The 14,009-nt window shown below is 40.3% G+C and overlaps 1 protein-coding gene across 4 annotated transcripts in view; it reads right to left on the minus strand.

Moving 5' to 3' along the window:
* Nucleotides 1–2,862: 2,862 nt before the first annotated feature.
* The window catches only part of ncam1b (neural cell adhesion molecule 1b), a 70,671-nt gene continuing 59,524 nt past the window's right edge, over nt 2,863–14,009 (minus strand). Inside the window, exons 5-10 of one of the 4 annotated variants that reach the window (XR_005608115.1) lie at nt 12,128–12,252; nt 11,380–11,560; nt 8,917–9,115; nt 6,977–7,093; nt 5,082–6,214; nt 2,863–2,998 (exon numbers count right to left, since the gene is read on the minus strand). Coding sequence is in view for 1 of the 4 variants with exons in the window: in XM_039598074.1 (XP_039454008.1) it covers nt 10,317–10,396; nt 11,380–11,560; nt 12,128–12,252 (386 nt within the window). In the remaining 3 variants the exon portion in view is untranslated. Of the gene's footprint in view, nt 2,999–5,067; nt 6,215–6,976; nt 7,094–8,916; nt 9,116–9,146; nt 10,397–11,379; nt 11,561–12,127; nt 12,253–14,009 lie in introns of those variants that run through there. The other 3 variants (XR_005608114.1, XR_005608116.1, XM_039598074.1) reach the window with 3 other exon arrangements.

The following is a 14,009-nucleotide window of genomic DNA, read 5'->3' on the forward strand; positions in this document are numbered from 1 at the left end:
GGTTTGGTCTCTCTAAAGGGCGCTCAACGTGATTTCCATAACCCTGCATGAATATAATTAAATCTTTCTATACAAAATAAATAAAAATCACTTTCACACTGAGTACGCGCCTGTTTTCTTGCAGTTTAACTTTGAAGATCCCACCGTCTAACTTCCTGTCTCCACAACGCTGCTCGTTGCTGACTTTACCGGCTGCAAATCATCGCCGGGCCGACGTCACGGCTCGGTGTGATCGCCCTCTGCTCCTCGGCTCTCCGTCAAGGCTGCGGTCAGAGACATCTACAGCGTTTCGGAACTAGTGACAGGCTACAGGCGGAGGACTAGTTTGTTGTCCTGAAATAAGAAGCACACTCTGATTAATTCAGTGCGTTTACGCATCAGCCTGATTCGTGCGCACAGGGCACTCGGGGGAGGCGGAGGGGGGATGAAACTGCCTAAGAGGGGACAGTGGGTCGGTATGGCTCCTGAAACTGGATGCCATACCGGGTCGCTGTGGTTGTTGACACTCTGTTGACACAACACTGGTTCATGTCACATCAGAGGTACTGAGGGGAGCCGAAAATATCAAGCCCTCACTGGTACATAGTTTTGTCCAACACTCCAGACTGGAAGTACTAACTTTATTCCTGCACAAGCGTGCGTTACGTAACACGTGTTTACTTGTTCCCCCATCCATCCGAAGCATTAGCCCGAGGGACTTCCAGCGCTAACATAACCTGTTTGCACTGTAACCTTTCTAAATCGTCCTGTGTTTCTATGACATGGCGAAACCAAGAGGGGTTCCGAAAAGTGGGTGCTTTGTGCCATCTACTGTTAGAAATCTGTCACTGCACGCTCCGGATTCAAGTTGTGCTGGAAAAAATAAGAACGGAAAAGTGAATAAAAGCAATGACAAAATGGGACAGGACTAAATTAGATTTGGAAACCATTTTATTTTGTAAATGGGTTAGCACTCAGACTGTACACAACAGATATTTTCTGAGTTTGACCCAATAAAACCAAAAGGAGCATCCAGAGGCGAGAGAGCAAGGTGGTCTGGTGACAGCACTGGAGTACAAGGAGAGTAAAGCTTTTCTTTTAGTCCAACTTTAAAACTGTATCTGATTTTTGTGATGGTACGAAAAAAAGTATGATCGTCTGTCTTAGGTGGACCACCTTGCTTCCTGCCAATGGTATCGTCAAGCAGTCGCTCTTGGTGAGTGATTTTTGTACAAAAAGACAAAAACTAAAAAAAAGAATTTCAGAGATCACATTACAGAACACTTGAATAACAACTGGGGGGAAAAAAATAAAAGCAATGTGTATAATTATGCCAGAACAAGCCCCAAAGGTAACACTCATTAAATCAATATGAGCACTATTTGCCCCCATACAAACACGGGCATGTCTATCTGCCTTGTAGTTATACGTTATGATGTACTGACTGAATTCATGCCGAGGCTCGAAATGCCTTCCTTCACTACAGCTGGCAATAATATGGTGCTGTGACCAGAGACGGACAGTTTCATACACTACACGTGTTATAATGACCACATTAGTCCATTTATCGTACTTTTTCTTCTAATAATACATCAAATAAAAAGAATAGGCTAAATCTCTCACAACGAAGCTATGCAGATTATCATAGAAACTGATGACAAGACAATCTATTGACACACAGGCACAGTGCACAAGCTTGCAGGCAGGAACAGAAAATAAATCTTTGTAGTTTTTAAATAGTACAAAAAACGCTTTTTTAAATTTCCTTTTTTAAATTTTTTATTTTTTTGCTTCAAATGCACAACTCAAAACTATGAAGCCAGACCTTTGATCTGCGTAAATGGGAGGAAGAACTACAGCTCTCATAGTCGTCCCCCAAACAAATAAATTTAGCTCGAGATCACAAGACATTCGCTTGATCCACAGTTCTTCAACCAGCGGCTGAGAATCAGCAGCTGTGCTGCCTTTTTTTTTTTTTTGGTCTGTGACTGTTAGTGTTCAAGGAGTCGCCTTTTTTTTCTCTAAATCAAATACATTTATTAATGAATTTTTAAACTACCAATCTGGTAAGGCAGTGACAGACTGAATAAATTTGATCCAGAAACAGTCTAAATCAGATCAAATCATGCACATCGTGTACTTGTGGGATTCTCTCAGCCTCTTTTCCCCCTGCAGCTGGCTGTGGGTTAATCCTGGATTTCATATAACCATAAAAAATGGCTATAATCCAAAGGCCGAACTCCAGTGTATGTTTAATCAATGCCAGCATATCTGCGAGTGATTAAACATCCCCGTAGCAGACGAAGTGAAACAGTAAACCTTGTAAACAAAACTTCACAACCGATTGCAGGTCAGACATGCAGAACAAGCTATTTAATGAGACTAGCCCACAAAAGAAGTCAAACTTAAAAAAATGCTGAAAAAAAACTTTTACATTTGAACATTAGAACATAAAAATAAGAAAAATAATTTCTATAGTCAGTTGTTCTTTTACATTTACATTTCTCATAAGAATCCAATACTTTTGCGCAATTGCAGTCCAAACTATAAGCACAATAGAAAGTAGAGTCTAATTTTTTATATTTATATATATATATATATATATGTATAAGTGATCTGTATAATTAGAGATTGTTCTTAATCTTCCTGACTGGTTAAATAAAATAATAATAAAAAAATAAAATAAATCTCTTATGACCTACAGATAAACTCCTTGGGTGTAGTAAACATTTCATGAATGAGAGCAGAAATGAAAGCACAGTCAAAGTGCGTTCTAACCAATCGACACGCGTGTTGTTTTGAATGTGGAGATAAGGGCACTGGAAATCAAAACTCCTGCAGTGTTTCTTGCTCGATGCTGCTGCTGCAAAATGTTTTGGATAGGGCTGGGATGTCCCCGGCCCATCATGCTTTGCTCTCGGCTGTATTTGTCTGTATGACACTGTTGTGTTCTGCAGAGATCAGGGTGTTTGGTAAGCCTCCCTCCTCAAGTTTGCCCTTCTCATCAGAAAAAATCTTCCTGCAGCGGGAAAGAGACAAAGTTCAAAATTAGAAATCGGGACATCTCAGGCAAGAGAACAGAAAATATCTGAGCAAACAAACACTTTGTTTGAACACAGTTTAAACCATTTATTCTCAATGACATCTTCACCCAATATGTAAGAAGACACCATATTTAGATATCTTCTTACATATCTCTTCACCACCTTGACAACAGTCAGATAAAATAAACAGATAATGGCATACCCATACACCTCGTCCTGTAACGACTAGCATGCCTAAACTGAAACGGCAAATATCAGCTATTAATCGCTTTAGTTCTACTACAGAGAGACAATGGTAGGACGAGAAATTAGCCCTGGGCTTGTGGTATGTGATGTCCATTTTCATCTTTAAAGCAATTAGCACAGTTTCTAGTTGCTCAGAGCACAGAAACACCACAGTTAGAAGCTGTAGAGTTAGTGAGAACTTATGTAACACTCAGAGGCATATAATAACAGCCTGAGACTAAACATTGTGGTGATTAACAAAGGTCCATTGCAGACATGTAACACTGCTGTTAAATTGACGGCTTTTACTTAACTGCTTATTGTGACTTTATTCAGACATGAGAGCAACGCTCAGGTACTCGAGTAGTGGAGCCGTAGAGATGGAAAGTCATGTTTTTTGTTCTCCTGACAGACATAATCAGTGACTGATTTTACAACGTATAAGTTGGATTTAAGTGTTTCTTTTGTCTGCAACTTAATACGATTGCTGTAGAACAATAATGACTTACTGGCCGTTATTTTGCAAATTAAAGCTGATTTTATTTTCAGCGATTGCTAAAAATTGTGGGATGTGAGGCATGAGCTTTCTTCACTTCTGAAGGGAAGCATGCCAGAAGAAGTTTTAAAAACCACGGAGACGTCAATAAGACGGCACGAATGAAAGCACACTGAGGAAGACACCAGATCTGTTTACGGGATTTTAAAGGCTGCATCACTCCATTCACTTGTATTTATTTTCTTGATTATTTATTCCTCCTGTAAAAGGTCAAAGTTCCCTAACACTCAAGGTTATTTCATCGCTTCCTAAATTCTTCAAAACCTAAAAAATATTCAGTTTACTATAAATTTCATTTTAACTATTATGTTGATACATGAAGACTCACCTCAACAGCTCAACACTGGCCTAACCAGTTGGGTTCTTTTTACAGGAATCATATGAGGCTTGAGTTAGGGACGTCATGTTGTCATGGTAACTAACAGTGTGCAAAACTAGTTCAACAGATGTTTAAGAGCTGTGGCCCTCGCTAGTTGGCTCCAGCAATACTAACTCACTGAACTAATAATTTATATTTCAATAATTTACAATGCCAGTTAACTGTTGTGTCCAGAATGGTATGTAGTTGGGCATAAGACACCCTTCAGCCCAGTGATCTAGACAGTGAATGACTGTATGTAAGCCGTGTTAGAGTAAACTGGGTAAAACCCACTTGATCACCACAAGTGGTGTGTAGACATTCACCTGCAATGTGAGAAAACTGCCGGTGCTAGCTCTACTAACCTGAGAAAACTAGCATGACGTGTGCAATCAAAGATGTAACACAATGGCTTTTCAGTGACATTTAAGATCAAATCTAATCACTGAAGAATTTGAATAATGGTTTGAAATGACTTAAACATACGCAGTATTTCGTGTACAGAGTGTTTAACCTCATTTATTAGTTTTCTGACCTGTACGTGAGAATGATCTTATTGTCTCAGTTTAAGTCACTCACCAGGAACACACCTAGACTTATGAATGGCATGTAAAATTTCCATACTTATGTAACGAGCTTCTTGTCTTGAAAATGGTTTAACTACGTTTGTGGTGAATGTTGCAAAGATAGAGACCCCACAATGGAGAACGGTCACAAACAAAACAAAAGCATCATATCACTTCTCTATCCACAACATTGTACTAATAACTATCTTATTATCATTACCACAATTTACCATTACAATATTTTATATATTGTGTGGTCAATGGCAAGATGCGGTGGTGAATGAATGGGTATACAAGTTACACACACACACACACACACACACACACGCACACACTCACACACACAGATAAACCTCTAGAGGGAGCCGTACTCATCGTTGACAGGAGGAGCAGTCTTGGCCAGAGTCTCTGATGGCTGTAGAACTGGGCCTGAGGGGGGGTCTGCTTCGTCTCCATTGGGTAGAGAGGGGGCAGCTGGCGGGCTGTCTAAGCTAATGAGGTCTGCGGGGGCATGGAGGGTCTTTCTGTCCCGTTTATCATCTCTAAGTCTAAATCTGCATTTTTGGGCCCCATGTCAGGGGTCAGTAAGTCATATGTGTCTGACGCTGATGTAAGAAGGTTGTTCGATGGCAACGCCTCAAGATTCACAGGGACAGGATTGGAAGGAATAGGAGTAACAGGTAAAGGTGAGGGAATGCCTGAAACTAGAGAACCAGGGTTTACAGCATCCAGGTCTTCAAAAACACCGTGGATCACTGCAGGAGAACTAGTAGTAGCAACTCTGGCAGTGGGCGTGGTACTGTCAGCAGTTTGATCAACAGTTTTGTCTTTGTTGAAGGCAGTAAGGCTACGCCCACTGGAATCTGGGGCTGTAGGTTTTGAATCTGGGTCTGGTGCAGGGGCAGTAGTTGCTAGACATGAGGCAGTTTGTACTGGTGGCTCTGGATTTAAGGCTACAGTGTTTGGCTGTGTGGGAGGTTTAGTGACTGGTGGGCTTGGAGCAGGTTTCCTGTTGTCTAAAGTGGGAGAGGAAGATACAGGAGAGACAGCCAGAGGAGAAACAGGGGGACTACTTTTAGCATTCAGAGCAGCAAGTTTAGGAGAGTGTCTACGCTTCGGTGGTATTGGCGTCCCAGATTTTTGAGGTTTGATCTGTTCAGGAGTGCAAGGAGGAGTGTTTAATTTCTCCTGTTCTTCTGGGGCGTCTCTTCCTCTCTGTTCTATTAGCGGGGCCATTTTAGCTTCAACAGCAGCTGTGGAGACGAGGGGGGGTGGCGGGGCCGTGTTCGATTCTGGAGTCGGGGCCGGAGCCAGGACTGGGGTGGGTGAGGGTTCGTTGGCCGGGGTGGACAGGCTACAAGTGAGGGTAGTGGTCTCACTAGAGGGGCTGTCCTGAGCGGGATCAATTGTTGCAGTGGCTGTGTCAGAGTTGGTGGCTACGGAGGAGAGGGTGTCCAGTGCCAGAGCAGCAGTGTAAGCCGCCTTCCTGAGAGAGCAGGGAGAGAACAGAGACACACAGACTAGACACCAGGGTGACTGTGACAAGAGGAGGGGTGGCCCGGACGAGAGCATGCAGAGGGATTAGTTGGCTTTAGAAATTCACACAAACATAGACAAAGCAACTAAAAGGAACACAAAATACAGCAACTTTTAAGCCTAGTGAGAAAAAGAAAGAAGAAGAAAAAGAGGGCATCATGCTGTGAGTGGACATCAAAGGATACATCCCATACACACACCAACATGGAGTACACTGACTAGGAAAACTACTGTAGTAAAAAAAGGCACCAGCCTTCCTGCAGGAAACTACAGCACCACAAAGAACCACCTATTAGGGTTAAACAGTACCAGTGGCAATCTCATACTGCATAATCTACTTTTTTCCAGACTGCTGATATGAGATGGCTTGCTGAAATTGTCAAATGGCTTCATGAGTTGACCACACTCGAGAGGACTAAAGCCTTTGTGTTTATTTGACTGGTATTGCTTCAACCTTCATACAATGAGACAGAAAATCTCCAAAGGCTGGAGAAGAAACACAAAATACAGCAATCCCTCTGGTTAGGGAATAAAAACAGAAAAGCAACACAGTCCAATGGACTCCACTCAAGAATGACCTCAACTTTTTAAATAATGTAAAGCGTCAAATTATATCCTGTTGAATAAATTCATTATTCTTTAAAGTGGAGTGCAGTGTACAACAGCTCAGAGCGGTAAAAAGGCTGTGTGCCGCCTGTCAGCGTTTACTTACTCTGGCTCTGTGAGAGGTGTGGTTTCATTCGGCTCTATGGGTCCTGCTGCGTTATGATTGGCTGAGCACTCATCCTCTGTTCTGACTTCCACTATTGGCTCTTTGGACTCATCTTTCCTGTAAGACACAGACAATCTTGCTAAGCTGTTGTTTTTGGCCAAGCGGGCAGTAAGAAAGGATGATTCAAAAGCAGCAGACGGCCCACAGTGATCATCTATTTTCAAGCTTACAAAGTAATGTCAAGTCATCCATCTGGCTGTGCTTTCGTGGAATCGCACTCATGAAATGTAACAATCCAATACGTAATGCAACATCCTACTCAGAATGATTCAAAACGACTGCCGTTTTGTACACATGAAAGCATCCATTCAGTGCTGCGCTTAAATCGAACATCCTCATCTGTTTCATTGAAGGAAAATTTCATCTTACCTATGGGGCCATTTTATTGATTCATGTATTCTTGCTGTACTTCAGATACTGACTGGTTAGACATTGTAATACATGTTTATTTTGCTCAAGAGGCAATCTCAGTTATTGTTTAATTACACAAGCTTCCCTTGATATATCTAGATATAGCAGCACAAAAATAAAATAAAACCTTCAGCTAAAATTCTTAATAATCTTCAGAGTTCATTCCTGAAAGGCCTTATGGGAAATGTGGGAAGGCCAGTTATTCTAAGCTGAGGTCGGCTTATTTAAAATGCAAACAAAAGGTTAATTGGAAGATAAATAAAACCCTCAAACACATCACATTTCTACAAAGAATCTTCTTAATTTTGTCTTTCTTATTACACACAGACCTGCTTACAACAAAACTGAAAATTATTTTCTATCTGGGATTTTATAAGTTAGGTTGAGGTTTTTACCAGTTGCTTAAAGCCTCCTTTTTCCAGTGTTTGAATTGGCCAAACATGTAACCACATCAGACATTTTTATCCACCATTTGCTCTTCCTGTTATACAGACTTTAAATAGTGACTGTGCCATACATCACCAGCTGCTTGTATCTTCTCCTAGCATGATTTCCTGCATTTTTACCTCAAGTAATGAAACAACAAGGTTGCTATGTGTACCTTAACCATTTTGCAAAGTGCTTTGCTGGAGGATGTTGAAGTAGCTCCTTTTGAACTAAATGTTTATTGGAGGCAGAGGTGGCTGTGGCTGTCTGACATGACTTGGTTTGTCTTTTTGTTGAGCATACTAGGGAACATAAGCATGCGTTGCTATAGCAATGGCATTATGATATGATCTGACACAGCCCTAATAATCACTTTATAAAGCTGATATGGTGAGAGTGCTTGTGTCAGGTTGTCTGACTGTTATATCCGATATTAACTCTGCGTTTAGCCGTTTTATTCTCCACCAACTCCTGATGTGTCTTTAGCTCCTCTATGCTCACCCATAGACATTACAGAAAATGTGGACACAGTCACCCTGAAACCACCCTTTTGTAAATGAAGTAACAAAACTTCAAAGTAGGAACTGTTGACTGAGGTCACAAAGAATAAGAGCCAAAAGTTTTCCCATTTACCTCTACAAAGACTTCTTTTAGTAACAGATCACTTATCCTGCTGGCTACTGAAAATAACACAGATTTAAAGCACTTGAATCAATGTTGGCTTTGCTTTTAAGAACCAAAAGCTACATCGGTCTTTTATATACAGTCTACCTTTTCCACTAGCTAGTTGCTCAGTCCGGTTGTTGTTTGGTGCAGAGTAAGCTGTATATAACCATCTCACATTACCCATGTGAGAGATCCAATCATCTGATCCAGTCTTAAAATGAAGATATTCATAAGCGGAGTTGAAACAATCTCTCTGGTTCCACATTTCTAACTTTGAACATAAATTAGACATCATATGTGTGCCATAAAATACATCAGTTTAAAAGAGCCAGACAACATGTATGTAAATATATGTAAATATACAGTCTGATACTCACATGAAGGCTGCCTTGCCTTCCTCTAAGTTGTGTCCTTTGGTCCCCGTGGCTGACTTGCCGCAGAGACACATGATGAGGCCACATTTGTTAACAAAGTAACAGGTGACATCCACAGCCAGGAGCAGGAGTACAAATACTACAACGAGGATTCCTGCCCAGAGCATGATGCCCATGGAGAGCGGAGACTCTTCACTTAAATCTGCCACACAAGAGATGAGAAAAGGGAGGGCGCTGAACTAACGTAGCAGGATACACTTTTACAGAAACTACGAACAACTAAATATAGTGCTGACGTGCTACTGTAACCACAAATACTTCCATAAAACAGAAACAACTCACCTGCTACGAGCACTGATAGGTTCTAGATGGCTCAGCACGACTTTAGATGCTGTGTGTTGTTTGTATCGACTGTGCTGTCAGACTTTAATTATTTATATGACTTCATTGTTAAATATGAGGCTTACTGAAGATTTTATATGCATGAAGCTGTGCTCGAAAAAAACGAAAAGTATAAATATATATTCAACCCATTTATTTGGTAGTAGAAAGAAGAGCAAACCAAAGCATATAGTGTGCTGCTAGTTACCCAGACATGTGGAATAATCTGTGCACAGAAAATGAATGTCAGGCTTTTCCCAGATTTAAAAGCAGTGATGTATTTTCATTGTTTGGGTAATATCCACTTTGATTTAGCAGAAATTTCTCTAAAATATACATTTAACTCTACAGGTAATTAACATGTAAACAAGATCTATACATCTGAGTAAATCATCCCAATTACGTACGTATAAAAATGACTATTGCTGATGACACTTGCGAAACATTACATGCTGGAGGAATATCTGGACATTTATCTTAGTAGTCTGCATAAAAATAAGTTGTTGTTTGATCATTCTTTAGGTGGCTTGTCAGTCTGTGCCAATATAAACAATTGTTTCCCCATTTTATGTCCTTAATTGTGTAAACGTTAATATTACAAACCTTTACATTATGCAGAATTTTGTGAGCTATTAAACAATATAATACAGTGCTTAGGTAAACACACAGGTCCAGCAGTCAGCCTTCACTCTGTTCTAATGCTACTTGGAAAAAATCTACTATTGTTCATCACTGTAAACTGGCACTCTTCTCTGTCTCTCTTGTCTAGTGCTGATGACTAGCAGTGCTAATGCTGAGCAGTATGAAACTGTGGGAGGTGGAGGATTTCCACTGCCTTTGGTTCAACACGTCTGTCTGGTCTGTTCTGAAACAACACAGCACTCTTTTCCTCACCCATAACAGAGACACATCTGTCATGGACAAAGTCTGTTGTAAGTGAGTGAAAGTGTCCAGAAAGACAGCCAGGCCAGAGAGAAGGCAAGCTCTCCTCTACAGTAATGGTGTGAATTTCCCCACGAAAACTATGAGAGCAGGAGAACAGTGATGAGGGACATGATGAGTGATACCAAAGTGTATGTCACAGATGAGCAGCCCTGAGTGGCTGTGGGTGGGGACAGCACAACCCAGACCACACCAAAATGCACACAGGTCGGGACGAAAATGTTCACGTGGTCCACCACACCAATGTCCAGGACCAGGCAAGAGAGCAGGAACATTGAGAGAGAAAGAGGGGATAAAGAGAGAAGGGGGAAAGATAATAAAGGAAGAAGGGGAGAAATGAAACATAACAAAGAGGGGGAGAAAAAGAGAAGGGCGGGGAAAACAGAGGAAGAGAGAAAGTGAAAATGTGTCAGGTCTGAAAACCAAAAGTGGAAAAAAAAAGAAGAAGAAACTGATTTTTTGTATTGAAAAAGGGGAAAAAACAGCAACACATCAAAGCAAAAGCACAGCACAAAAGAGGAAAACTACACCACATCGACTAGATGGTGACTCAGTGGTGGGTGAGTGGAAAATGCTTTAGTTTGGAGAATGAATTAGGAAAAAAGTGAGAGGAAACATAATGGCCTGCTGTGATGTTTCAGTGAGGTACTCAAGTGTGTCTATCACCTAAAGAGAATTTGACAGGCTGTGTAGGTTTCGGCACGGTTAGTAAAGAACCTTCAGCTGCAGTTAAGACTTCAACATACATGTTAATCAGCGGTTACTGAGGGTCATTTGAAAAGCTCCAACCAGACAGAGACAAACTATCCACATTAATGGTAAACAAAACTACAGACATTGAGAGGAGATCATTTTATCCTCTGTGTGTGTGCCAGATCTGCAAGCACAAACTCAAGCTCATTTAGTGAGGGCTGTCAAAACTTTAAAGTGAGAAAATTCAGCCGGAAAATCATTTTTGGCTCACCGCCGTCCACGAAATCTATTTATTTTTTCTATAGATTTATTTAGTTGTCATTCACCCGTCAGCGCTCCAGATTTAAAAATAGAACAAGTTGCTCTGGTTTTCAGGTTTGAGTTTGGCTCCTCAGTTTTCTGGCTGTTTAGTTCCACTTTAGTGTGAGTGACCGGGGGGAGGTACCGTACCTGGGATGGCCTCTGGCTCTGAAGAAGTCCTGAAGGAAATGGTTGCTGGCTGAGACTTGCCCTTCTGATTCTCTGCCACCACATAGATGTTGTACTCTGTGTCCCAGTCTAACCCACTGAGAACGATGTGATCACTGACACTGGGCAGCCGGATTTCTGGTTTCCACTCTGGTGACTGCACCTAAGGAGACACAGATAAATACAGTGCATGCATTCAGGGTTGGAACTTTATTTGGTCTTGTGAAGGTGAAATTTTTAAGCATGTTTTCAAATTGCTCCAAAAACACCTGTAAGAGCTCTGCGCAATCAAAATTTGTGTCTGTTTGGCCAAAAAATAATTTATTCATTATGAGAATAGCTACTGTTTTTCCATTTTCTGTCAACAAATCAGGTATTAAATAACAATTTCAGCCCTAAAAACAGCTTGAAAATCACAGAATTAAACTTTTTTGCAGTGCTTTTGAAACTACAAGGATTTGGTAGAATCATTATTAGCGCTGCAACTAAATTATTGCTTTCACTGATGATTAAGTACTTGATCAAGAGTTACTGATAAAATTTTTAGCATATAAAATGGCGTAAAACGCACATGACATTCTAAAACCCACAAAAAAAATCAATCTTAAGACTATGTAAAGCAGCAAATGTTCAGAGAATATTTCATCGTTTTACTTAAATGATTAAATCAATTATCAAAGCAGGTGCCTTAGCTGAGAAGGAGCAATTGCTCTTTAATCCCCATACTCACTGGTTTATAACGGATAAGATAATGTAAGATGGGAGAGCCACCATCATCCTGCTTGATCCAGCTGACTCTGAGGGAGTTGCCTTTACGTTGAAGTGCTCCTTCAAGTTTAGGAGGATTAGGATTCCCTACAGGGACACAGGAGCAAGATGGAGGTCATTTAATGGCTCATTTCAAGAGGTGCAGCGAGCTAGAGGGTTATTTCTTTGAAAGAGGCAGCTCTATCAGTCCACTTTTACATTTTGAAATAAAGAAAAAAGAAAACTTTCATTAGAGTCCAAAATTTGATATTGGATGCTCTCCTTGCTGTTGACCTTTTAGGTCACTTAACTGCCCTTAAACGCTCGCCTCAGGGTGGTTTGTGTTACTAATTCGTGAATGACACACAGCCACATGCTTATCTGATTCATCAGAGTTGCTGTGCGTTGCTGCTGTTGCTGAGTGACATTCAATTGGCATAAAGAATTACTGATGGACATCGCACCAGTGTCACACCAGGCTTCAGGCTAAAGAGTTATTTATCATTAACTAAGAATACGTATACAAGATTGCCAAGTTCCAGCACAATAACAGGGTTTGTCTTTAATTGTTGTATAGTTGTACCTACTGGCATGCAACTTGCACAGAATTATACTAACATATGTCTTGTCTGTCTTAAACCTGTAATCATTTATCTATTAAACATTGATTACATAACAAACACCAATTAAGTCTAATAAAAATGTAGTCAATATAATTTTAATTTATTCAAATGTATTTTTCTGACATCTTTTTGTCTCCATTGCTGACAGGGTGGAGGTCCTGGGGGGCAGCTGAACTCTGACTTTTTTGTGTGCAAAAAGGTCCAAATTTTTCCAGATAGATGACAAAAATAAAATATTCTGCATCAAATGAGACCACTGACTTTATGCATTAGCATCACATATAGGCTACCTGATATGTAATGAAAACTAGACGTCATTTGTTTATTTTACAACTTAAACTATTGAGTTCTGCCACAGTACCCATATATCATTTTTCCAATTTCTCAAAATAGAACTACAGACTGATTTCAGTGACCTAAAAATATTCTAGTGTTTGATCCAGGGTTACTAAGTGGAGCCAAATCATCAGCTATGAGCTACGAGAGAAGTAAACAATTAATCCTGTATTTCTGGCAACAAGCAGTCTAAATTTCAGGAAAAGTGTCTCTCACAAGTTCCCAAAGTATAAGGTAAAGTCAAATATCTTGCCTAAACAACAGTCCAAAACTCTGAATTTCAGTTTACTGTCACAGAAATCTCAAAAGACATTCAAATGTGATGAGCTGGAACACTGAACGTGGCTGCTGATTTGTTTTGTCTCAGATATTTGATTAATCAACAAACTATTGAAGCTCTAAAGTTTAATGCACTTACAAACAGGTAACGAGAAAGATGTGCACAGTGGTTAGCATTCAGGATTAGATAAAGTCAGTTAATGTTAAGCTGTTCAAGCCTCAGGTTAAATATGATTTAAAAAAATATAGAAAATATATACCAGCAAGCCTGCTGCAAGGAGGAGTATTTTGTGGGATGGCTGGAAGATACTGACTATGTTTATTACACTTGATTTATAGCAACACATCCTATAAGTAAGGAGGTAACATCCCTCAGGTGACAGGCTATCAATACTATGTAAGTGAAGCTAACAGTAAACACTGCTGACTGTTATTTAAACAATAAATACATTCTCATTCTCTACGTTTACATTTATCTTGCTCAGGCAAATGTCTAGATGACTGATTAATGTGTTACACGACAGCAGAAGCAAACTATGTGCTGTTTTATTTGCTGAATTCTTTAGTTCAAGTTAGGAATCAGGAATCTGTCAGGAATCTGCAACAGAAAGTTACCTTCTGCAGAGT

Source organism: Oreochromis aureus, linkage group 14 (assembly GCF_013358895.1).
Source record: "Oreochromis aureus strain Israel breed Guangdong linkage group 14, ZZ_aureus, whole genome shotgun sequence".
Taxonomy (NCBI): Eukaryota; Metazoa; Chordata; class Actinopteri; order Cichliformes; family Cichlidae; genus Oreochromis; species Oreochromis aureus.